The sequence below is a fragment of the Neltuma alba genome, unplaced genomic scaffold (genome assembly GCF_004799145.2).
Source record: "Neltuma alba isolate B1F8T4 unplaced genomic scaffold, ASM479914v2 tig00007629_pilon, whole genome shotgun sequence".
NCBI lineage: Eukaryota > Viridiplantae > Streptophyta > Magnoliopsida > Fabales > Fabaceae > Neltuma > Neltuma alba.
The window spans coordinates 49-23,015 of record NW_021634832.1 but is presented as its reverse complement, the minus strand read 5'-3'; the positions used below and the strand labels follow the sequence as shown (position 1 = coordinate 23,015).

General features: G+C 38.0%; 5 protein-coding genes across 10 annotated transcripts; 3 read left to right on the top strand and 2 right to left on the bottom strand.

Annotated features, from left to right (window-relative positions):
* The first annotated feature begins 607 nt into the window (after window positions 1-607).
* LOC114752996 (beta-adaptin-like protein A) lies at window positions 608-8,594 on the top strand. The gene is made up of 12 exons (XM_028941672.1): window positions 608-985; window positions 1,607-2,123; window positions 2,835-2,959; window positions 3,430-3,628; window positions 4,077-4,305; window positions 4,494-4,660; window positions 4,818-5,027; window positions 5,835-5,945; window positions 6,044-6,220; window positions 6,330-6,788; window positions 6,949-7,531; window positions 8,508-8,594. The coding sequence occupies exons 1-11, from the start codon at window positions 933-935 to the stop codon at window positions 7,237-7,239; spliced, it is 2,538 nt and encodes an 845-aa protein (XP_028797505.1). The 5' UTR covers window positions 608-932; the 3' UTR covers window positions 7,240-7,531; window positions 8,508-8,594.
* A 327-nt stretch (window positions 8,595-8,921) lies between these two features.
* Window positions 8,922-11,031, top strand: LOC114752994 (pentatricopeptide repeat-containing protein At1g09820-like). Its single transcript, XM_028941670.1, has 2 exons — window positions 8,922-9,416; window positions 9,904-11,031. Exons 1-2 carry the CDS (start codon window positions 9,147-9,149, stop codon window positions 10,903-10,905), a joined length of 1,272 nt encoding a protein of 423 aa, XP_028797503.1. The 5' UTR covers window positions 8,922-9,146; the 3' UTR covers window positions 10,906-11,031.
* Window positions 11,032-11,775: 744 nt separating this feature from the next.
* LOC114753001 (PXMP2/4 family protein 2-like) lies at window positions 11,776-14,000 on the bottom strand. The gene is made up of 3 exons (XM_028941681.1): window positions 13,429-14,000; window positions 12,945-13,036; window positions 11,776-12,439 (listed from the first exon to the last, which is right to left on the bottom strand). The coding sequence occupies exons 1-3, from the start codon at window positions 13,576-13,578 to the stop codon at window positions 12,031-12,033; spliced, it is 651 nt and encodes a 216-aa protein (XP_028797514.1). The 5' UTR covers window positions 13,579-14,000; the 3' UTR covers window positions 11,776-12,030.
* A 1,700-nt stretch (window positions 14,001-15,700) lies between these two features.
* LOC114752999 (pentatricopeptide repeat-containing protein At5g25630) lies at window positions 15,701-20,181 on the top strand. 2 transcript variants are annotated; one of them, XM_028941675.1, is made up of 4 exons: window positions 15,701-15,737; window positions 16,518-16,575; window positions 17,445-18,356; window positions 18,974-20,181. In XM_028941675.1, exons 2-4 carry the CDS (start codon window positions 16,540-16,542, stop codon window positions 19,859-19,861), a joined length of 1,836 nt encoding a protein of 611 aa, XP_028797508.1. In that variant the 5' UTR covers window positions 15,701-15,737; window positions 16,518-16,539; the 3' UTR covers window positions 19,862-20,181. The 2 variants fall into 2 exon arrangements, with proteins under 2 accessions (XP_028797508.1, XP_028797507.1); XM_028941674.1 differs by having other exon boundaries at window positions 15,721-15,737; window positions 16,385-16,575.
* LOC114753000 (rhomboid-like protein 11, chloroplastic) lies at window positions 19,979-22,694 on the bottom strand. Of its 5 annotated transcripts, XR_003740948.1 has the most exons (8): window positions 22,473-22,694; window positions 21,913-22,037; window positions 21,610-21,695; window positions 21,397-21,437; window positions 21,153-21,319; window positions 21,009-21,071; window positions 20,497-20,784; window positions 19,979-20,047 (listed from the first exon to the last, which is right to left on the bottom strand). XR_003740948.1 is itself a non-coding variant. In XM_028941678.1 (7 exons), the coding sequence occupies exons 1-7, from the start codon at window positions 22,666-22,668 to the stop codon at window positions 20,639-20,641; spliced, it is 843 nt and encodes a 280-aa protein (XP_028797511.1). In that variant the 5' UTR covers window positions 22,669-22,694; the 3' UTR covers window positions 20,384-20,638. The 5 variants fall into 5 exon arrangements, 4 of the variants coding, with proteins under 4 accessions (XP_028797511.1, XP_028797510.1, XP_028797512.1 ...); XM_028941678.1 differs by lacking the exon at window positions 19,979-20,047 and having other exon boundaries at window positions 20,384-20,784; window positions 20,990-21,071; XM_028941677.1 differs by lacking the exon at window positions 19,979-20,047 and having other exon boundaries at window positions 20,384-20,784.
* Window positions 22,695-22,967: the final 273 nt, after the last annotated feature.

Sequence of the window (22,967 nt, the reverse complement as noted above, 5' to 3'; positions counted from 1 at the left end):
GCAAGGGCGGGGGTTCAAGGTGGCTCCAGCCGGGAATATCTATTATCTATTAGGATGTGGCGTGAGGAGAAATCCATTTTTGCCCCCCCAGGCGCCGCACCGTGCTTTTATACTGATGTCGTTTACGCCTGCACTCCCGAGTGGTTAGTGAACGTCACGTCGTTCGCAGGGCGAAATATTATTATCCTAAATAAGTAATGTAAAAAACAGTGGAAAAAACCTAATCTCATTAAATTTTTATAATTGACTTCCCACCAGTTATCGTCGACTATCATGCTCCTCCACCGCTGACGACCATTGACCACCACCGTCTACTGCCTTCCTCTGTCAGCCATGGTTCATTTCTCCACAGCATCATATAGATCATTGTTTTTTTTTTTTTTTACCAGAACAACTGAATATCATATTCATCAGTTTCATCTAATCTAACTTCTACTTCTAATTGACAAGTATAGTTAAACCTGACCTTCGATTTCACATCAAAATTTTGTTTTTACTTTTTAATTACATAGACCAAGACCATTACTATTTAAAAATTAAAGTATCCTTTCTTTCTTTTTCGTTTTTTTTTTCCTGGGACCAACTAATGCTTGCGATTTTAGTTGGCTGTTCATATGAACCGCGCAAGAGAGAAAATGCCTGAATGTGTACCTCGAGAGTAAAACGTCGCACACGAAGGTCGTCGTTTCTTGTGGTGATGTTGGAATCCCGGAACGGGCAGAGCCAATGAGATCCAGCCACATCGGCTTTGTTTACGTCTAAATTCTCTCTCGCGAGTCGGGGCTGGTGCTGTTTCAATTTCCCATTTTCGTAGATGCACAAGTTCAATCAGTAGCTACCATTGCTCTCCATTCATTTTTTGGCATAGATCTTCCTCTATCCGAGCAACAACGAAGATCTACTGTTCCTTGTAGTGCCGCAAGCGAGTGGCCATGGCTCCCCCACAACAGTCCCAGCGATCTCCCTCGCCCTCGCAACCATCTGGGTGAGTTTCCTGATTTAATCATTGAAATGCCAACTCTCAATCCGAATTCGCTTTCTTGGATTATCCTAGCTAGCAATACCTCAGATCACAGAAGAGATTTTCATCCCTGGATTAAACAACTCGTAACTTAGACTCATCGGCGGAAGCAATTGCATGGCAATTCCTGCCATGATTCTTCGTAAATTAAAGTTCGGTTAATTTTGATTTTAGGCTTCATGCTGTTCATTATCTACAATTAATTGAATAGTGGACCCTCTCCGTTTGGTTGTCGAGGACATTAAAGTCGCATGGCGCATAATTCTTTTCCTTAGTAGTTTCCGCTCACACAAGCTGCTTGATTAATGGTGGCGTACTTGCGTCCTTTAAGGTCGGTATATGGAGCAGCCAAACATGGGGCCAACACTCCAGTCTCACCGTGGTTTCTCCATTTTAGAAGCCTGTTTTGGAATAGTAAAAGCAGCTCTGTTGGTTTCATTGGATTTGTTCTCTTGTTATTTCTGCTCAACTTTCTTTTTTTATTTTGGAATTCACGTATGCTTCTCTTGGTTCATAACTGTTACAGTTCTCTCCTGGCACATTTATTATTCTTCCTGATGGCATGCCTTGTCTGTAAAACTGCAGGAAAGGCGAGGTCTCAGATTTAAAATCACAGCTCCGGCAGCTTGCGGGTAGCCGAGCTCCGGGTGTTGATGATTCCAAGAGGGAACTCTTTAAGAAGGTGATTTCCTACATGACAGTTGGTATTGATGTCTCACCCCTCTTTGGTGAGATGGTCATGTGCTCAGCAGCATCAGATATTGTTCTGAAGAAAATGTGCTACCTTTATGTTGGAAACTATGCGAGGGTCAATCCTGATCTTGCACTTTTGACAATCAACTTTCTACAAAGAGATTGCAAAGACGAGGATCCAATGATACGGGGACTAGCATTGAGGAGCTTGTGTTCACTTAGAGTGGCAAATTTGGTGGAGTATTTGGTTGGGCCATTAGGATCCGGGTTGAAGGACAGTAATAGCTATGTCAGGACGGTGGCAGTTGTTGGGGTTTTGAAGCTGTATCATATATCAGCTTCCACCTGTGTTGATGCGGATTTTCCATCAACTCTGAAGCATTTGATGCTTAATGACCAAGATGCTCAGGTAGGGTCCAGTTTTGCACACTATAATGAAGGTATTTTAGTCGAAAACTTAAATTAAAAATTAGATTGAAGTGTTATTTTTAATGTGGAATAATTCCCTCAGGGATCACACCATATATTGGCTGGTCTCCTTGGCATCTCTTTTTGTTAAGATTTTGTTCATTAAATATCTCCATGTTTCCATTTGAGAGATGGGTACATGTGATGGAATCATGGACATAAATGAGTCTACCTTTGAGGCATGTAGTTGCAGCCAATGAAGTAACTGGGTTCATATCATTAATAATTTTGTCGTGTTTGTTAACTCTTGTTTTTAAATATTCATCATGGTGATGGGGATACCAACTTTGTAGGTTATTTGTGAGAATGATAACTATCCTTGACACCTATTTCGCAGCCTCCACATTTCTCTCTTATTCAAGGATCATTTGATACAAAAGCTTGTTCAGTGAAGGTCCATGGTTGGTTCTTAATATCCCTGCCATGCTCCTTCAAGCAAAAACTCGAGGCATGAATTATGGATAGAGCACTGGCTTACTATACCATGTGCTAAACTTAGTTTCATTAGGAGGATGGAGGCAGCTGACCTATTGCTGCTTACCTCTATTAGTACATGATAGCAGTCATCAAACCAAATTATACTTTGCATATTATATTGGTTATGTTAACTTTCCTGCTATCTTTAATTTTCATATGCATATTGTTTGATCAGGTGGTTGCAAATTGTTTGTCTGCTTTACAAGAGATTTGGACCTTAGAGGCAAGTACGTCAGAGGAAGCAGCCAGGGAGAGAGAAGCTCTGCTTAGCAAGCCAGTCGTATATTACCTTCTGAACCGGTAAGTTGTTGCTTGCAGGCCTTGCTCAGACATTTCAATGGACTCTACTAGACAAAGTTTAGTCCAAAACTCCTTTTGTTTGTCTGAGAAAGGCTGCTGACCAGAAACGTCCTTTCATTAAGAAATTGGGACATGTAAAAAGAAGAAAGAAAAGAAAAAGAAGCATTCATGTGCATGCTCTTCCATACAAATCTTGTCTTATACATACTGTATAACCTACCAGGTGCCTACATTTCTAGTTCTTTGTGCTTGTAGAAACATGCATTGAATATTATCTAGACAATTGTGAAAGAGAACCCTGGTTTTGATGCTTGTGCTGGGTCTTATATTTTAAACTGTAAAATGCATTTAAACTCTTCCAATGTCACATGCGCGTGCATGCGTGGATGGCATTTGTTACTGATATCATGCTACCAGGCAAACATATACTTTTAAATAATTCTTCTTTCATTACATTTTTCTGCATGCAGTATTAAAGAATTCAATGAATGGGCTCAATGCCTTGTACTGGAGTTGGCAGCCAAGTATGTGCCCTCAGATAGCAATGAAATATTTGATATCATGAATCTCCTTGAAGATAGATTGCAGCATGCAAATGGTGCTGTTGTCTTGGCAACCACTAAAGTATTTCTGCAGTTGACTTTGTCTATGGCTGATGTTCATCAGCAGGTATATGTCTAGCTTCTTTCTTGTTATTATCTCAAGTTAACTAAATTTCTCATTACGGAAAGTATTCTATTTTCGTGAATTTGCAATGCGTTAAGTTGTCCATATGGGTTATGCTTGTTTTGCTTTTGGCAAAGACTTCTCCTTTAACTAGTTAGCCCGTTAAATTATGTCCCATACTTTGGATATTTTTGTGTCTCTATGTTAAATTGTTCCCCTTATCCAGTGTTCACGCTTCAATTAATTCCAATTTTTTGTTACTAAAAACATGATATTTTGGTGAAGATGAATTTTATCTGAAACAGTGGCTCGTGGTGTAATTTTACAGATTTTTGGAGTCTTCATGAAGTTTTCTTCTGTTCATATCATTTTAGATTTTGTTACTCGCATGAAGTGCTCTGATTTCTGATGCAGCTTGGTTCTTCTTTTTTTTTTTTTTTTTTGTGGATAGGTATATGAGCGCATTAAAGCCCCTCTTTTAACTCTTGTGAGTTCAGGAAGTCCAGAACAATCTTATGCGGTTTTAAGCCACCTGCATCTCTTGGTGATGCGTGCACCTTATATATTTTCTGGGGACTACAAACACTTCTACTGTCAGTATAATGAGCCATCTTATGTCAAAAAATTGAAGCTTGAAATGTTGACTGCAGTTGCAAATGAAAGCAACACCTACGAGATAGGTGAGGAACTCCTCCCTGTACCTTTCAACTGAGAACTGGCCTAAAGAAAGGAATGGAAAACCCAAATCAGTTTATAAATTTTTTGCTTAATATTCTGATCGATGGTCTGAATTCCTTTGCTCTTGTTTTTCTAAATTGAATTTTGTTTTTAGCACGACTAATGCATGACCTTCCTGGGTCGATTTCAGTGACGGAACTGTGTGAATATGCTGCAAATGTTGACATTCCCATTGCTAGGGAGTCGATTCGAGCTGTTGGGAAGATAGCATTGCAGCAGTATGATGTCAATGCTATTGTTGATCGGCTTCTACAGTTTCTTGAAATGGAAAAGGACTATGTTACTGCCGAAGCTCTGGTAAACAACAGTCTGTCAAATAGACTATGGAAATTGTGCCTAACTGTATTGCAGTGATTTCTCTACTTGCAACAAACATATATATGAAAAGAATGCCATTTTAGTTTGACTATACCGTGGAGGATTGATGAATACTATCTGGAGTTGTTCTGCACAGGTGCTTGTGAAGGATCTGCTGAGAAAGTATCCACAATGGAGTCAGGATTGTATTGCTGTTGTTGGCAATATCAGTAGCAAAAATGTCCAAGAACCCAAGGCCAAAGCAGCTCTTATATGGATGTTAGGGGAATATTCTGAGAACATGCAGGATGCTCCCTATGCCTTGGAGAGTTTAGTTGAAAATTGGGACGAGGAGCATTCCCCTGAGGTAGTACACCTGCATTTTGAGGTTTTGTAGTTGCGTGATTGTAGCATGGGAGATTTATAGTTTCCTTTTGGATGTCATGTGAAACAAAGTTGGGCATTTCATCCTTGCTTCTTGTTTTAACAGTATTTTGGGATAGAAACAGAAACATGTGACAAATCAGGCATTAATCCCACTCTCTTTCATTGTCCACCTCCCTTACAAGTTGAAGTGGTGGATGATCAAAGGAAGTTGGATATAGATTGTGTAATGCTAAGATTAACCTCCTAACATATCAAGCTTTTCCATGAGTCTCTAATGCTTCCTGGTTCTCATCCCACAGTTTTTTCTTTTGGTGTGTGCTTGTAAAATTCCCACTGGCTGCAGTGAATGTAACTCTGAATCTTAACAAATCTTGTGTGGAAATTTGTGAGATTTATTATATTTACCAATGTTCTGTGGCAAATTTTCTACCTAGTTCAACTTTCTGTATCTGGCCGAATTTGTGACATGGCATAATCAAAGCCATAGTTTCTTCAACTGACACTTGAGAACTATTGTAGGGAAAGGGTTTAAATGGGATTCTAATGTGGGTTTGTTATCATCAATGAATCATTCAGATCATCCATAAAAGATCATCATATTCCGTATGTTTTAATCACCAAAACATTGTTGGTTCCTAAAAAATAAAAATAAAAAGGGAAAGAGAAAAGAAAGAATATAAACTAACTTCTGAGTGATTTATTGGTCTTTCTTCTCATCTATACACTAGTTCAGTTCTTGTCTTTATGTTTGCTAATCTCTCTATTGAACAATTGGCTCATTGTGCAGGTTCGCTTGCATCTTCTTACTGCAGTGATGAAGTGTTTCTTTAAGAGACCACCAGAGACCCAGAAAGCATTGGGAGCTGCATTGGCTGCTGGTCTCGCTGATTTTCACCAAGTGTGAATAGTTGCTACTATGAATTTTCTCAACAAAAAATTTTATATTTTTGCTTGTTCCCATTATGTTAAATGAACTAGAAGTATTGCTGATTGCAGGATGTTCATGATAGAGCCCTATTTTATTATAGGCTTCTGCAATACAATGTATCAGTGGCAGAGCGAGTGGTTAACCCTCCAAAGCAAGCAGTTTCAGTCTTTGCTGACACTCACAGTAGTGAAGTTAAAGATCGCATATTTGATGAGTTCAATAGTCTGTCTGTTGTATACCAAAAGGTAGTTAGTTACCCTCTCCTAGCGGTTTTTAATTGACAAAAGTCAGGTCAAAATGTCTTGTTGATTGTACTTCAAAATCCTCTGAACTAACAATGTTAAATTCATGCAGCCTTCTTACATGTTTACTGATAAGGAACATAGAGGGCCATTTGAGTTTTCAGACGAGCTTGGAAATCTGTCTATCAGTGCAGAATCTGCAGATACTGTTGTTCCAGTCCAGAGTGTGGAGGCAAATGACAAGGATTTACTTCTGAGTACTGCAGAAAAAGAGGATGGTAGAGATCTTGGTAGCAATGGGTCTGCCTATAGTGCTCCTTCCTACAGTGGTTCATCTGGCCCTGCTGCAACTTCACAATCACATGGAGAGCTTGCATTTACCGATACCAGTTTATCGGGTCAGGCTTCAGCATCTAGCTTGGCAATTGATGATCTGCTTGGTTTAAATTTTCCAGTCGGTGGAACAGCTGCCACGCCTCCACCTCCTCCTCTGAGGCTCAACCCAAAAGCTGTATTGGATCCCGGCTCATTTCAGCAGAAATGGCGCCAACTGCCTATATCTTTATGTCAGGTTTTTATGGAAATCATTATCTCAGTTTCATTAATTTTATGTTAGCATTGACGTAGCCCTCACACCTTTTATTGGGCCCTTTTCTTTTCGAATACACCACTTCCATTTTTACTTTTTCCTTGCTTCATTACCTCTGCCTTTTCCTTTCAATGTGATGCAGGAATATTCAATGAGTCCTCAAGGAGTTGCCTTGTTGACAACTTCTAATGCACTACTCAAGCACATGAAAGATAATTCGATACACTGCATTGCATCAGGTGGTCAGTCCCCTAACTTCAAGTACTTCTTCTTTGCTCAAAAGGCAGAAGAAACCTCAACATTTCTTGTAGAGTGTATAATCAACACATCTTCAGCCAAGTCGCAAATTAAAATTAAAGCTGATGATCAGAGTTCATCCGAGGCTTTCTCAACATTGTTCCAATCAGCTCTGAGCAAATTTGGTTTGCCTTGATCATTATGGGCGACGGATTTCCATTGCCTTGAGATTTTGTAGTTCCCTTACACCATCCGTTAGCAAATGTTCTCCTTTACAAGAAAGCCTAGAAGAGTGGTGTCAAGTCCGGAGAGGTTTGCTCTTGGTCATCTCACGTTGATGCAGGCTTTCCTTGTACGCCATGAGCTGTCAATTTTATTCGGCCTTGTATTCAAATGTGAAATTGTAGTCTGGTACAATGAAATCCTTCTGTTTATAGCAAAATTCTGAGTGCTACTCTTCTTATGGTGTTTTTGCAACTAATAAGAACCAATGAAAAAAAAACCGGACCGGACCGGCCGGTTCAACCGGAAAACCGGTGAACCGGCTTCCAGTCCGGTCTGGTTTGAAGAAGGAACCGGATTCAAATCGAACCGGAACGGACCGGAAAAAACCGGTGAAAACCGGAAAAACCGTTGTGTCGGTGGGTCGCCGGTTTTCTTTTTTTCCCCTTCCCTTACCAGATCCCTTAACAGAAAAACTCCATCGCCGTCCTCTTTCTGGAAAGTCGTCACTCTAACTCCTCTTCTCTTCTTGCCTGCGTCGCTATTGCTCTCAGCTTCAGCCACTTCTCATTTCATTACTGTTGCTCTTTTCTGGTAAGGCCATGCTCGAGTTGTTGCTCCCTAAGCTCCATTATTTTCTTTCCTTGTCTAGACAAGTGAAAAATGGAGAAGGACGAAGAGAGTAAAGAAGAGAAGTAAAAGAGCGGTTGAAGGAAGAAACTGGAAAGTGATTGAGATGATAGAACAATACCATACCGTCAGTCTGCTCACTGTTGCACATTGAGAAAAGAAAAAATAATGACATCAAAAAAATTGCTGGAACATGGGAAACCACAACGGTTAATTTAAAATCCAAGCCCATGCTTCCTATTTCCTGTGAATAATTTAAATGCGTAGCAGGCTAGTAGCTGTAGCCTGTAAGTGACTATGACATAGCGCTGTTCCATTTAAACTTTTTTAAAAGTGTTAGAATGATATGATTGATTGCTTGATTTCCGACGTGTGTGATCTCCCAGTGCTTGGCTTAGATGATTTGAATTTTGGTGTCCTAACACTCGTGCTTTCTTATATTTTTTGGATGATTATTATTTATAAATTTTGTTTTATTTTAATAGAGTTAAATTGTATTATTTTAATATGAACGGTTTGACCACGGTCCGACCACGGTCCGACCAATAACCCTTGACCCAATGTCTCGACCGGTTTAATCTCCGGTCCGGTTTTTTGTTCCTTGATAAGAACCTCAACAATTACTGTTCCCTGCTATTTTCTTGTCGTGCTAATGATATATGATAGTGCTATGGAGTCTTCGGACTTTGTTAAAGGTAAGCTTTTTATTTGAAAGAAGTTCCAATGGAAACACATGTTCATCTGATTTACTCTGTAATTTTTGTCTTTTTAATTCGTATCTAGTCAGTGATAAATAAGTTATGCTAATTATGAATAAATAAATTTAAAAGGCTTTATAAAAAAAATGCCATGCAGTGGACGAAATTGCTGTTGAGATATCTCCGCAAAATTTAAGGGGTATTTAAGTAGAAGTCAAATTATACTTTTAAAAATGCTTTTACAGGAGGACTCTGTCTCATTTTAGGAAAAATATTTTTAAAAAGCATTTTTTTACTCTGCAAACACTCCCTTAGTTCCTCTGCGAAACTGAAAGGGCATTGATGGCCAGCGGTATTTGACGACTATTTGGTAACCCATAATTTCGTGGAGTTGGTGACAAAATTGTGAATCTGCGGAAGGGAATCAAATCAAAAGTTCATTTTAATCGATAAAATTTCCACTGAATGGGACAACTTTCAAACCAGGCCCCGATAGTTCGTCGTTGCAGAGAGAACAGAGAAGGTCACTTTTTTAGGGAACCGAAATGAAAACATGGCGTCAGCATGTAGGGTTTTATTATCAGTGAGGAAGAGGTGCGCTCGAAGGTTTAACTTTCTAGCACTTCTTCCTTCAAGCTCTCACCAATTGAATTTCCACAATGAATCAAGTTCAAATCCCTCGCTTATCAAATTGCTTCGGGTATCCGATTCGCGCCTTAAACCTACGCTGGATCAGGAATTTCGTTCCCTTAAAAGCTCCGAAATTTCTTGGGAATCTCTGGCTACCTGTCTAAGGCCTTCTTCTCCTGAGAAAGTTCAGCTGGTAATGTTTTCGGCTGTTGATAATTCTGTCAGTTTTCGCTTTTCTGTGCTCACCTTCGATGATAAAATAGGTATACGCAATCTACCGAATCGAAACGAAGAATCAGTAGTGGCAAATATTTATTATGCAAATTTTGCTCCAATTGGATATACTGAAATGAAATCGGAGTCTAATCTATGTTAACTGTTTAATTCAGACATCCTGTGATTTCTCCCCCTGGTTTGCTGCTTTAATTCTGAGAATGCTGTAAGAAAAAGAACTTGTGAAATCAAACAAGCGGGGTTCTCTTTTGCCTCCCAGTTTTGGAGTTTTTGCTGCTACCATTCCTGTTCTTCGCTCACTGGATTTTTGTTCTTGCGGAAAATATGGTTTTAATATCTGAGATCAATCTTTATACGGAATAAGGTTTCATTTTCTTAAATATCCCGCCAATTTTGGTTCCTGAATTTCATATCAATATTCTCATATACACGTATTGAATGGTCAGGTATTGGAATGGGTTTTGGAGAAATTGCTGAATGAAAATGAGAGAAATCACAATGTCTTCTCCGAATACATATTTCTTTGCGGCAAGCTTCAGAATGTGCCACTTGCAATGCAAGCGTTTGCTTCTATGGAGGCTAATGGAGTTAAACCCACCTCCCTGGTTTTTAATTCTCTTATAAATGCTTGCTTGTGTTCCAATGACATTACCACAGCATTTAGCTTATTTGAGATCATGGAAAGTTCAGAGAGCTATAAACCTGATTTTCATACTTATAATGTGTTTATTACAGCATTTTCAATGTCAGGGAACGTTGATGCCATGTTAGCTTGGTACTCAGCTAAAAAAGCTGCTGGAATCGGTCCTGATCTTCAAACATTTGAATCCCTTATATCAGGTTGTATCAAATCAAGAAATTTTGAACTTGCTGATAGAATTTACGAAGAAATGATGTCATCAGGAATTATACCTAGTATATCCATTCTGGAAAATATGCTTGAAGGGCTTTGCAAACAAAAGAGTTTGAGTCGAGCCGAGGAGTTCTTGAAGTTTGTGGCAAGTGTGAGATGGGAGATCAATGAAAACATGACTGATAAATTAATAGCACTGTATCAAGAAATTGGGCAAGTGGAAAAGATGGAGGAGCTGCTTGAAACTATGATGAAGTCCCATCCTATTACTGATGGAGTACTCTCCCGAATTCATTGTGGGATTATACGGATGTATGCCAAACTGGATAGATTGGACGATGTAGAGTTTGCCGTGGGAAGAATGTTGAAACAAGGGCTCTCATTCACAAGAACAGATGATGTTGAAAAGGTTATCTGCTCATACTTTAGAAGAGAAGCTTATGATAGGCTAGACATATTCTTGGAATGTATAGAGACTAGTTATCCGCTCAGCAGATCCACTTGCGATTTGTTGATATCTGGCTACAGAAGAGCTGGATTACGCGAAAAAGTAGATTCAATGATGGAAGCCATGAAATCTGCTGGGGTTATGTAGCACCTGTTGTGGGTGTCCAAACAAAAATGCTTCATTCTGGATTTGTAAGCAGACAATTGGTATACCGTCAGTTGACTAAAAGGTGTCTGGATATCAAGAGAAGTGTTTTTTAAAAGTATTTTTTCATAAATCGAGATAAACTCCTCTATGTATTTATTTTGTATATTGTAAAATCACTTATAAAACCATTATTTGGTTTCCATCCAACCACTTTAATACATAGTAGAAGTTATTTTCATCTTTAGTACACTTACAATGTGTTTTGGAATAAAATGATTCTAACGGAATTATGATTCGTGCATAGTTGATATGATTTAGATAATTTGTTTTACTCTTCTCAAGTTTCAACTTGATAGACATCAACTCCGTTACCAGGTTTTTGGGATCAACTCAAAGACAGGTTACAAGACACAGTAGCAATAACGATTCTGTCAAAGTTTATACAAGTCAATATCATGTATTTCCATGTCAAGTGCACCCCTACTTAACCCAAATTTTGGATGTGTTGTGAACGTTTTGATTTTAATCCTATCATATGAAATTTTTGAGCTTTTGAGAAAGCATTTCCTATGCATCAGATATGATTCAACAAAAACTTTTATCGTCAAAAGATGGAATTTTGTAGTACTCTCAGATGCGCGGCCCCTAGATGCGCCCAAAAACAAAGACGGCTAAACCAATTGGAATACGGTTCTTTTTCTTTCTCTCTCTTTTGTTTTAAATGATCTTATTATGTTTCATGATATTTGAACTGTTGTTTTTTTTGGAATAAAACGTGGATGGAAGGACTATTAATTGAACTGCTCTGCTCCAAAGCCAACCGTGAGATCAGGATATTAAGAAAGGGCTACTAGCCTGGTCAACTCAACGGCCGAAACCATCTTTCACTTCTACGCAACGAAAAAATATTTCTACAATCGTATTCAGCGCGAAAATCGCATCATGAGAAAGCGGTTTCATCACTTAATTCTAACTGGGGGAACTCAGAATTTGACCATATTGACATTTACCCAGCCCAAAACCCCAATTCAACCAATAACATCAGCGAAACACCAACACATATGTACATGCACTTGCAATGAATGGAGAAGTGGGAAAAATAATTATGGGAGATCAGAAAGTCACTTATTCGCTTTGGTGCTTCTGTTCCGTCAGAGGCAGAAAAGATTTCATCCACTGTTTCCAAGGAGCATCCTGTTGTTGCTCAATCCAAGACAAGAAACTACTATCCAATGTGTTGAACAAGTTAGCATAGAGAAGCTGATACTTCACAGGTACAAAACGAAAATTTGCAACTTGAAAAAAGGGCCATACGCCTCCCTCTAAAATCAAGGCCGGAAGAAAGTCTCTCTTCACATCTTCTTTGACTTGAGGAACACTTTTCCCTGTGGAAAAACCCACATAAGTGAAAAATACAAGTAAATCCAACGGTCCGTAGAGAAATGCATCAACAGCAACTTTAGAGGCAATAAAGTGAAAGGAATTTGGTTTGAGCATCAGTCTCAATCTTATGTATCGGTCCAAGCCTTCATACCTACAAAAATCAGCATCAAGTGAAGATTACAATATGCATGATGCACTCATGTAGCCATATACTACATATACATAAAAACATCTGGGTATGGAAACAATGACAGGAGCGCACATGCATGTATAGACTTCATGTGTTTGAGTGCAAAGATTCTTCGCTAGCACGGGCACATGCATTTTTTAAGCTTTTTTGTCTAAACTTGAGTAGAATATTAAAGATGCTGCTTTAAAGTACAAGAAGCATATTTTGAAAATGAAGATTATCTGGCATAAATTTCTTGTAGCATTTATTATCAAATTATATATTTTAATATATTATTTTAAGTATAGGTTATCCATCCATATGCATGGTAAATAGACGGATGGATAACCGACATAAAACAGCAAATTAGTGAATTTGAATAAACTAAGAAGCCATTTCCTGTATTAAACTTGGCCAATATGTCAATTTTGACCCGTCCATTACAATCTAATCCAAAACAGAAACCATAAAAAGTAATGCTTATTACCAGTAGTGGCCAACAGGACCAACAAATCCAAACCCATAGAAGGTGATCGCAGTCACCCGTTTCCAGTTGACCTTAAATTCTTTATCGTCCTCCTGGAGTATATAAGACAGTTTGCCATTAACGAAGAGAAATAAGTTGATTGATCATGTAGTGTGATTACAAACAATAAGTTTTCAACTTCAGCTCCCATCTCACAATTCACACCATAAATCACAAAAACCATGGAATGGAAAAGATTCAGAGTTCTTGTGCCCTTATCATGTTACCAATGTCAAAAAATTGAAACAACCAACCAGTCGAAAAAATGGAGAATTTTTACGAAAGAATAATCAGAATTATCTCTTGTAGCATATGACAACATCAATTCTGACAAACACTGAAACACAGTCCGGGCTCCAACTTACGAAATGGAGACTACCATCTGCTTGTACGGGGAAGAACGCCGCTAAATCTGTATTTGGAGCGAATGAAAAAGGAACAATACCTTGTTTGGTTTATGGTTCTTGACTGCGGAGTGGGTGATAGCCTGAGCAGCTATATCGCCAAACCCCCATATAAAACCAGAGCTCATCATCTGTGTCTTAACTGGGTGAACAGCTAAGCAATGCTGGTACCATTTCCACAATTTCAACATATCCCGATTCAAACAGAGTCAAAGAAAGAAAAGAGAATTTCAAGGAACGGTGTTATCGGTAATCGATATTCATGTCATTTGAGGATTAGCCAAGTGGGCATTTGTAGATGACTGGAAGATTAATCATCAACAGAATCCATAATCAGAGTGTTTTTCCGAGGGCAATGAAAGATTAGTGGCCTTCCGTCTTGGATAAGCTTTTTCCCGACGTCATTTTACGGGGATTGAAATTCCGCAAGAGATTCATCCCCTGGAACGCGGATAGAGGAAAGAGAAGGGCAAAAGAGAAAAAATTAACGTTCCTCAGAAAACACAAAATAGATGAGAAGTTGCAAGCGGTGAACGTCCACTCGTTGACATTAGGGGGGCAGAAAAACGCAGCGAAAAGAGGAAAAAGCAAATTCGTACTTCGATTATCAGACAGTCAGGGCCAGGCTTGGATCACAGATGGGCTTGTCGTCATTCAGAGAGAGATAGAGGTAAAAATCAAGACCGGATCGGTCCTGGAATTAGCAGATTTAAAAAGGACTGAAATTTAAAAAATACAAAAAAATATTATTTTTTATATTTCTCATTTTTTATTAATAAAATGAAAATAAACCAATAATATTGTTAATAAAAGACATAAATATGAATAAAATTATATCACAAATACAAAATATCATCATATATAAATATTCATTAACATCCAAAAACATCTAAAACATTCATTAACAAGATAATAACATCCAAAAGTTTTATATATAGTGCAATTATGTAATAAATAAACACTATCATTAATCTTTTGAAAGTTCATCATCACCATAATCAGTTACTCTTCTTCATAAGTATGCTTTTCTTTCTTAACAAAAATATTACGTTTTTCCTCTTTATAAGAATTGTACTTTTAAATTTTATAATCTAGCTATTATTTTACTTTAATATGAGAAACATTATTGTTGAAACTCATGAATTTCTAATTCAAATTATAAAATCACAAGTTATATAAGTATAAAAATACTCTATTATCAAATATATATAGTTTAAAAATATTAACGTATATAATATAAATCAAATCATTATTAAAGTCTAAATTAACCCATTTTTTAAAAATTTAGTTGGATAAATTATTGTGTAAAACTAAATAAATCAAATCATTCTGTAAAATTTAATTTAAAATGATAATAATAACTAAATATTTAAAATATTATTAACAATATAAAAAGATTAATAATATTAGAATCACATAAGAAAATTTAAAAAACAAAAAAAATTATAAAAGGGCCTAAACGGGTCGGCCCTACGCCCTTAAAGGCCGGCCCTTTTAAACCCTTAGCCCTTCAGGGCCAACCCTCCAGAACTTATATCTCATTTGAAGAAAAAAATTTCAAACCCAGCTTTTATAAATTCAGGGCCTAAACGGGCCGACTCAACGGGCTCAATCCGTTTTTCCGGCTCAGAAATCATTGAAGCTCATATAGGTCAGTAATTAACGGCCGAACACAAAAGGCCTTGTTTGTGTCTCTCTCTTTTAGAGTTTGTTACCCTTGATTTTTTTTTGAAAATAAATGATAAAACATAATAAAAGAGATTAAAAAATAAATCCAATAAATAGCTCTGCTTTTCACACAAGTCAAACATTTTATTTATAATATTAATTTTTTATTTAGTATCCTTAAGCAGCTATAAAAAATTTTAACTAATCAATCTAATTTCTCCAACAAGATTTTTTTTTTTTTGCCAACTCGAGCACAGGAATTTAAAACATACCTGTCTGTGACACTCAAGTTCAAGACTCAACTAATTAATCCATTAAAAAAGGGGAAAATGGTAATACTGAACCAATTAGAAATAGGAATAAGGAGAAGCCAAGGGCAAGGAACAAACAAAAAAGGGAAGGGGCATCCTATGAGAAAGTTCTACCTCACTTTCTGCTTCCTTATCCCTTTGTCTCTTCCTTGCCTTCGTTTTGTTATGGTCACGCACTCACACGTCTTCTTTTGTGGATAATATATTTCCCAGCCTTTTTTTAAAAAAAAAAAAATTTATTCGGACATCTTTCTCAAAACTATTTCAACCAATGGTCTGCTCAATCCAAAATCCGACCCGTCTCATTGCCGTCCGTCCTCCTTTTCTAGCCCTTCATTTCCTGTTACTACCTGCGCATTCAGCCTTAGCAGGTAAAAAAAAAAACACCCAAGGTTTCTGGGCTCTCTCAACTATGCATTTTTCTCAACTGTTTTGTTGGGTCATTTTCTTGATCGCGGTTTTTATCCTGAGATTGTATTTCTTTTTCACAGAATCCACCTTACTCTACATTTACTCTCCATTATATTGTCTCTTTTATATCAAGACGCTGGTAGTGTATTCAAGAAAAAGTCGTTATTCTTCGTCTTCCATAGAATCCACTTTGATCCCGTCAGCACTCAGCAGTGCATACTAATTTTCTTGTTGGTTATGGATAGTTCCTTAACTTATGGAAACTTATTTGGATTTATTTTTAATTGAACTTTCAGTCTACAGATTTTAAATGACACCTTCATAGTGGCACTGCTATGCTACCTATCATTCTTCGTCAGATTTTAAATTTTAGTGTTTTGTGCTTCCAAGGGAGGTGAAGGTTATTTAGATTCTATGCAGATTAGGAGTAATGTAATCAAAGAAGTCAAAGACCAAACGCCCTTTTAAGCTGCATCATTGAGTTGATCAGGGAAGACTGTGTGTGTGTGTTCCCTATTCTTCAGTCAGCTTCAGTATACTCCATGTTCCACAGTTTTATCCCAAACTTGATGGTATAAAAGCATTTTACGTCTGTAAAATCCTGTAGGAGTATGAAGACGAACAGAAAGTAAGTTGCGACCTTCTTGATTGTCAAAGCAATTGATGTGGACTTGCACAGACTGAAGGAAAGATATTATACAACCTGGAAATAATAGCTCTTCTTACGGAACTTGTTACAGAAAAGAAGCAACAATCGCCACCATGAAGAAAGGATGGGTCCAACCAGTGTCAATCAAGGTATAAATATAACAGCTAATATTGCTATTGCCATTCTGCTGCCTCAAACTTCTTGGTTTTATGCTGTATCGCCATCATGAAGAAAATAAGTCTCCTTTTTGTTGCTACTACTGCTGTATGGCTCAATTGGATCTAAATCTGAGGGCCTCTAATGCTAACTTACAGAGTAATATGAAGTATTCACATATCATGATTACTTAAATACGATGTGAATTGCAATAGAAGGCACCATTCTTACCGCAACATGTTCCTCAAGGACACAACTATTGTCAACCTTTAAACAAGTTTTGGAAAGGCAAATTTTTATAGGAAAATTTTCCACCCTATGTTAATATAGCCCTTCAGCTTCTTGTTAAGTTGCTGGGGAGCTGCAGATATATTTCCTTTTTCTTCACTATAGGAACTTTCATATTGTTTAAATTATCTTTCCTAATATCCACAGACTAATTAGATTGATATCCATAGAATATTTCTGGTTTTACTGGTGTGGGGCAAATTTTAGCTGTGTTAAAAATGTAAATCGTGAGTAGAAGCTATAATTGCGTTAGCTGTCCCTAATTACACCAATGGTTCAATTATTTGACAAAATGTGAGCTAACTGTAGTCACATGAATGATTAATAACATGCCAAATTGTTTGCCACATCAAAAGATTTTCCCATGTCCTCCGGTTTTCAGCTGCCTTTGGACCTTATTAGTTGGTGGGGCCAAAAAAGTAAATCAATCACTCTTTCTGCATGTTAAACAACTGAAGTTAAACTAACTTGCAGGTCTTTATAATGTTATAAGATGTGTGAAAATACTATTTTACATGCAATTCAGATGAAGTCAATACTGTATTGATCATATAGTGCTATTTAATTTTAATAGGGAAATCATCCTGACGATCACAAGATTTCAGTGAACCATGTTACTAAGGCTGCAGATTCGGAGAGTCAACCCAGCTGCATTTTCTGCATGGGTAAAACTAGTTGCCGTATTGTACGCTCAAGAACAAAATTAATGAATATAATGATAGATAGAGGAAAACCTCGGGAAGCCAGTGCCATTTTTCAAAATCTGATTAAAGGAGGGCACCAACCATCTTTAGTAACATACACAACCCTGTTGAATGCCTTGACCATTCAAAAGAGCTTCGAATCCATACATTCCATTGTCTCACAGGTGGAAGAAAAAGGAATGAAGCCTGATTCGGTATTTTACAATGCTCTCATAAATGCGTTTGCAGAATCTGGGAACATGGAGGAAGCCATAGAAACATTTCAGAAGATGAAAGATAGTGGAATAATACCTACCATGAGTACTTATAACACATTGATCAAAGGGTATGGAATAGCTGGTAAGCCTGAAGAATCTATGAAGCTACTGGACATGATTGCAAGAGAGGGAAATGTGAAACCCAACCTCAAGACATATAATGTGCTCGTTAGAGCATGGTGTAAAAAGAACATGTCTGAGGCACGGAGTGTGGTGGATAAAATGGTGGCATCCGGAATGCAGCCAGATGCTGTTACTTTCAACACGATGGCAACAGCTTATGCTCAGAGTGGAGAGACGGCTAAGGCTGAAGCAATGATTTTAGAAATGCAGAACAATGGTGTGAGGCCTAATGAGAGAACTTACAGCATCATTATCAGTGGATACTGCAGGGAAGGTAAAATAAAGGAAGCTCTGAGGTTCGTGTACAGGATGAAGGATCTGGGGCTGCAAGCTAACCTCGTTTTGTTCAATTCCCTAATAAATAGTTTTGTGGACATGATGGATAGAGATGGTGTTGATGAGGTAAGTTCGGGCCTAGGATTTTTTAACTTCATTTCAAAATGTCGTTTGCTTATAAATTTTAGAGGGCATAAAACATAGAATTATCAATGGACTCTTGAACTTCTAGTCTCTAGATATTCATTTTATAAATCATACAAGGTAAAGCATGAAGCAACGGGAAAAAAGATATAACAGTTAAGAACTGAGTAATTGAATATTGTAAAACTCGTCTCTCTGGGAAATACCCGTCTTTAATTCGCCACTGGCAAAAATCTTATTCGTTTTCCAAATGTTTTATTATGTCTCCATCTCCTTAGTTCTAGTCACGCTGATTCTTGCTGAGGAGTTTTGACATTTTATGTTGTTAGATCATTTAAATTTGTAAAGGACAATCGTTAGAACTTATTCCTTCATGCTGTGCAGCAATTGATTTATAAATCGAATTCTTATATGCAATACCTAATTCTTCTTTTGCCGCAATATATAGAAGGCCTTGTTTGTTAGGTTTAATATCCACAGTATGGTGGATCACGGTCTCAGCAGTTTGACTTACATGAGTCCATTTTGCCTTAATTGGTTTTTATTACTCCTAACATTGCATGATTCAATTTTTAACTCGTGGTTTTATCTATTCACAGGTTCTACAGTTGATGGAAGAATTTCAGATCAAACCAGATGTGATCACATATAGCACCATAATGAATGCTTGGAGCCAAGCTGGATTCTTGGAGAAATGCAAGGAAGTTTTCAGTGATATGTTGAAATCTGGTGTAGAACCAGATGCACATGCTTACAGTATCCTTGCTAAAGCCTACGTGCGTGCGCAAGAACCAGCAAAGGCAGAAGACTTGCTAACTGCCATGATAAAATCAGGTGTGCCCCCTAATGTTGTCATATTTACAACTGTCATAAGTGGATGGTGCAGCACCGGCAGGATGGACTATGCTATCAGGATTTTTGACAAGATGTGTGAATATGGGATTTCTCCAAATCTGAAGACTTTTGAGACCCTCATTTCTGGATATGCTGAAGCAAAACAGCCTTGGAAAGCAGAAGGAATACTCCAAATAATGAAAGAGTTTAATGTTCTTCCTAAGAAATCTACAATCACACTTGTTGCAGAAGCTTGGTATTCTACCGGATTAACAAAAGAGGCAAATAGATTACTACATACTGGAAAAAACAAGCCAATGACCCATTCAGTAGAGCGAGACGAAGAAATACCAGCTGAAAGCTCTGAGATGGTTTACCAAAAGCCCTATACCAGTGCTCTTAGCTCTGGTTTCTTACAGATTCCAACTGTAGGTACCAGTGATACGAGACGCTCGGCTTTAACAGCCAGGAGAAGCCGAATTCCCTTGAAAGATCTCGATCTGGAAAGCTCATTGCTCACATCAAAATTCAAGCGACTTTCTCAAACTTGTAGACCCAGTGATGGATTTTCCATTATGTGCCAGAGGCAGTTTCTGGGGCAGCATGGCACGTACCAACTTGCAAATTCATGTACAGCAGTTTTCTTGAACTGAAAAAAGAATATCCGACGCAATCACATTGTATATTCAAATGAACAAGAATCAGTCATTCAAGGTAAATAGTCAGAACAACCTCACACTGCTCACATTTTCTTGTAACCAAAACATGCTTCTTGTCTCGTGCTACTCCTGTTCCTTGAGTGTAGGAGTGTGTTGAAGGTGAAAGAAGGCATCAATTCTCTGTTAAAAAAAAAAAAAAAAACTTTTCTTGTTGAGCACATCCGTTTGTAACCGCAAATCATTCTTGGGGATTGTTTGAGCTCAGGCTGCATAAATCTTATTTTCATAAATGTATTGAGAGAAGGTCGAAACTATGAATTGGAATCTTGTCAGGAAGAGAAAGCTTCAATTTGGCGTCTGCATTTCAAGTACAGCTCTTAATGATGACTAGAACAGTTATGTAAGCAACATTATTCTCCGCAATTGGCCTTTGGAAAAAAAAAAAAAAAGGGGCGACATCATTTTCCTTTCCATAAAACACGCGGATATGCAAAGTATCGATAGCTGCGAACATAATTTCCTTCGTAAATCTTCTTTCAAGCTAAATTTTGCCATTTTATCTCATTCCCCGATTGCAAACGTTCATCACAAAACAAGGCCTGAGGATAATAAATTTGAATTGAATATACCGTCTAAGAATGACAAAGGAAGTGAGAGAGCGTGTGTCTTCTGATTTAAATTATTTGACTGGATATTAAACTAAAGACGTTGCCTGCGGTCTACGGAGTTCTTCCCGTTTTCCTCTGCAAAGTGGATACTTGGTCTGAAGGATCAGAGGGCACTTTGCTCAGAAGCCAGACTAAAAGCACGCCAACAAGAGCCCCAGAAAGATGTGCAATGTGATTGACACTTTGCATTAAGTAGCCTCCCCGAAAGGTACCGGGTAATGCGGTTGAAGCTTGGGCCGCTTCCATGACCTGAGGCTCATCCAGAACAGATTTGTCAGAAAAGACATGGTCTACTCTGCTGGTTCAAGCATAGCTCAGACGACAACCAAAAAAACACCAAAACATTCGCTTCATTTTTATATTAAAAAAAAAAAAATTAGTGCAAAATTAATGCAAAGAATTTAGTGAAATTTGATATTTTAATGAAAAATTATTCTACATGGCTAGCACGAACATTTGTTTCTCCTGCTCACCTTCTCTATGACAAACTGCCCCAGTATAAGCACTTCAAGAATCTTTCTCCAATCCCATGAAATCTATGTCGAGTAAATCTGTTATGACTTGGAAGCATGACAGAAAACTGAAGGACAACCAACTTCGCAATACAATTTTGGTACCTTTACAAGGACACTGATCGTAAATAATCCAAAAACTGCACCAGAAGCTCCTACGGAAACCGCACTTCGCGGTAGAACCAACCACGAAACAAGGTTTGCCCCAGCACCCGTGAGAATGTAGGAAAGCCACAAAGCGAAGTTCCCTTCCTCTTCTTCAACTAATTTACCTGCTTATGCCAAATGCTTGAGCACTAATTTCATTTATGTCCCGTTCATTGAACACAAAAAAGAGTGATACCCTTACCAAAAATGTACAAGAAGAAAAGGTTGCTAGAAAGATGATTCCTGAACAAGTTCACATGTTAAGGTAGTAGTTAGCTAGTAAAATGAGATAGAGTTTTCCATTTGCATTGGCCAATGAACAAAATTTTTTTCTAGAGGTTCATACGTAAATAAATTTAAACATAAAAACTGAAATGCAACGCTTACACAGATAGAGAGATCACATAGGACTCACCAATTAGCATGACAAAATGTCGCTGTGAGAAACTGATACCAAGCGGGCCAGTTATGGTACAAGTACAAAGTTTTAATGCTACGAACCTAGCAAAATTTATATACAGCATCAATTGCCTTAATGTGATGCATCAGAAAAATTCTGCAACGAGGTAAAACCATGCTATATAGATTCAAGCTGCTTCTTAGTTTATTTAAAGTCAACTAAGGGGGGTAAAAGTTGAATTCTCATCCTGTTGTCAGAAGACATGTATTTTTGAGCAATCCTCCTCCCGACATCTCAACAAGAAGGCAAATTGCATACCTGAAAGAAATGATCTGCCACATATACTCCAATGTTAAGGAGTATGATCCAGAATATTCCGCTCACTCGTTTCTCCGGTTTCCTTTTATCCCCAGATTTTCCAAGTTCCAGCTGTGAAATCATATCTAACTAAATCTGTGTAAGGTTGGTAAAACGTTTCTATATTTGAGTTCAACATTGGTCACAATCACAAATTTAGCTGCAACTAGCGAGACAGCCACAGAAGAGAATCATCTAAACTCATAAGGCAAAATATATTTCAAAGAGAAACCCGGGATTCCAAATTCTTAATTCTCATCAGGCACGAGCAGTGGTAGTTAATAGTGCATACTTTTAGCTCTGAGAACGCTCCAAGAAGTTCGCATAGTTTTCAAACCAGGGACAAAATCACTTACAAGAGGAACAACATAGAATTAGCTGCGTTTACCTGTGCACCCTAACTATCTGTGAAAATGCGCAAATCAACCATCCCCTCCCCCAACCAGTAAAATGGTATAATTTGATAGCAAACAGGAGAAATCATGATTGATTCATACTATATGAGAGAGGAGAAGGTATACCTGATCCGTTCATCTTGCATAAAGTGCGAGATTGAACCGCGAGCGGGGGATACAGAAGTAGAGTTCTACGAGGCAACATGAGGCATCTTTCGTAATTGGGTTTGAATATGGGAGGCTGAGAGAAGGAGGCCGTGTGTGTGAGTTTGCAATAGTGTAATTTGCAGGGCTGAAGGACCTGGACTTGAAGTTGCGCCATTGTTTCCTTTCCGTGACAATATTATAGAAAGCGCCGGGAGGAAAGGGAAGGAGTAAGTAGTAGCGTGTTCTAGCAGTGGAGCGTATAATATAACGCCGCTTATTTCTTTGCAATTCGTATTTGTTCCCGAACGAAGTTAAGGAGCCCCCGCCAGATTTTCGAATGCCCGGACAGCTTACAAGAACACAGTTACTCTGCGTTTCTCCTATCTCTATTCCTTTGTTTTCGTTTAGCAGAAGCAATATAGCGTCTCGGTCGAGTTATACATTATAATACTTTATGTGGGTTAATAGCACGAT

Coding starts and splice junctions, on each gene's coding strand:
- LOC114752996 (XM_028941672.1), top strand. CDS start 933: ATGGCTCCCCCACAACAGTCCCAGCGATCTCCCTCGCCCTCGCAACCA. Junction 986..1,606: donor TCGCCCTCGCAACCATCTGG/GTGAGTTTCCTG, acceptor GTAAAACTGCAG/GAAAGGCGAGGTCTCAGATT. Junction 3,629..4,076: donor TGGCTGATGTTCATCAGCAG/GTATATGTCTAG, acceptor TTTTGTGGATAG/GTATATGAGCGCATTAAAGC.
- LOC114752994 (XM_028941670.1), top strand. CDS start 9,147: ATGGCGTCAGCATGTAGGGTTTTATTATCAGTGAGGAAGAGGTGCGCT. Junction 9,417..9,903: donor CTCCTGAGAAAGTTCAGCTG/GTAATGTTTTCG, acceptor TTGAATGGTCAG/GTATTGGAATGGGTTTTGGA.
- LOC114753000 (XM_028941677.1), bottom strand. CDS start 22,668: ATGGCGCAACTTCAAGTCCAGGTCCTTCAGCCCTGCAAATTACACTAT. Junction 22,038..22,472: donor ATGCAAGATGAACGGATCAG/GTATACCTTCTC, acceptor AGATTTAGTTAG/ATATGATTTCACAGCTGGAA. Junction 21,696..21,912: donor TGGCAGATCATTTCTTTCAG/GTATGCAATTTG, acceptor AAATTTTGCTAG/GTTCGTAGCATTAAAACTTT.
- LOC114753001 (XM_028941681.1), bottom strand. CDS start 13,578: ATGTTGAAATTGTGGAAATGGTACCAGCATTGCTTAGCTGTTCACCCA. Junction 13,037..13,428: donor AGAACCATAAACCAAACAAG/GTATTGTTCCTT, acceptor TATATACTCCAG/GAGGACGATAAAGAATTTAA. Junction 12,440..12,944: donor GGTCCTGTTGGCCACTACTG/GTAATAAGCATT, acceptor TGATTTTTGTAG/GTATGAAGGCTTGGACCGAT.
- LOC114752999 (XM_028941675.1), top strand. CDS start 16,540: ATGAAGAAAGGATGGGTCCAACCAGTGTCAATCAAG. Junction 16,576..17,444: donor TCCAACCAGTGTCAATCAAG/GTATAAATATAA, acceptor TAATTTTAATAG/GGAAATCATCCTGACGATCA. Junction 18,357..18,973: donor ATAGAGATGGTGTTGATGAG/GTAAGTTCGGGC, acceptor ATCTATTCACAG/GTTCTACAGTTGATGGAAGA.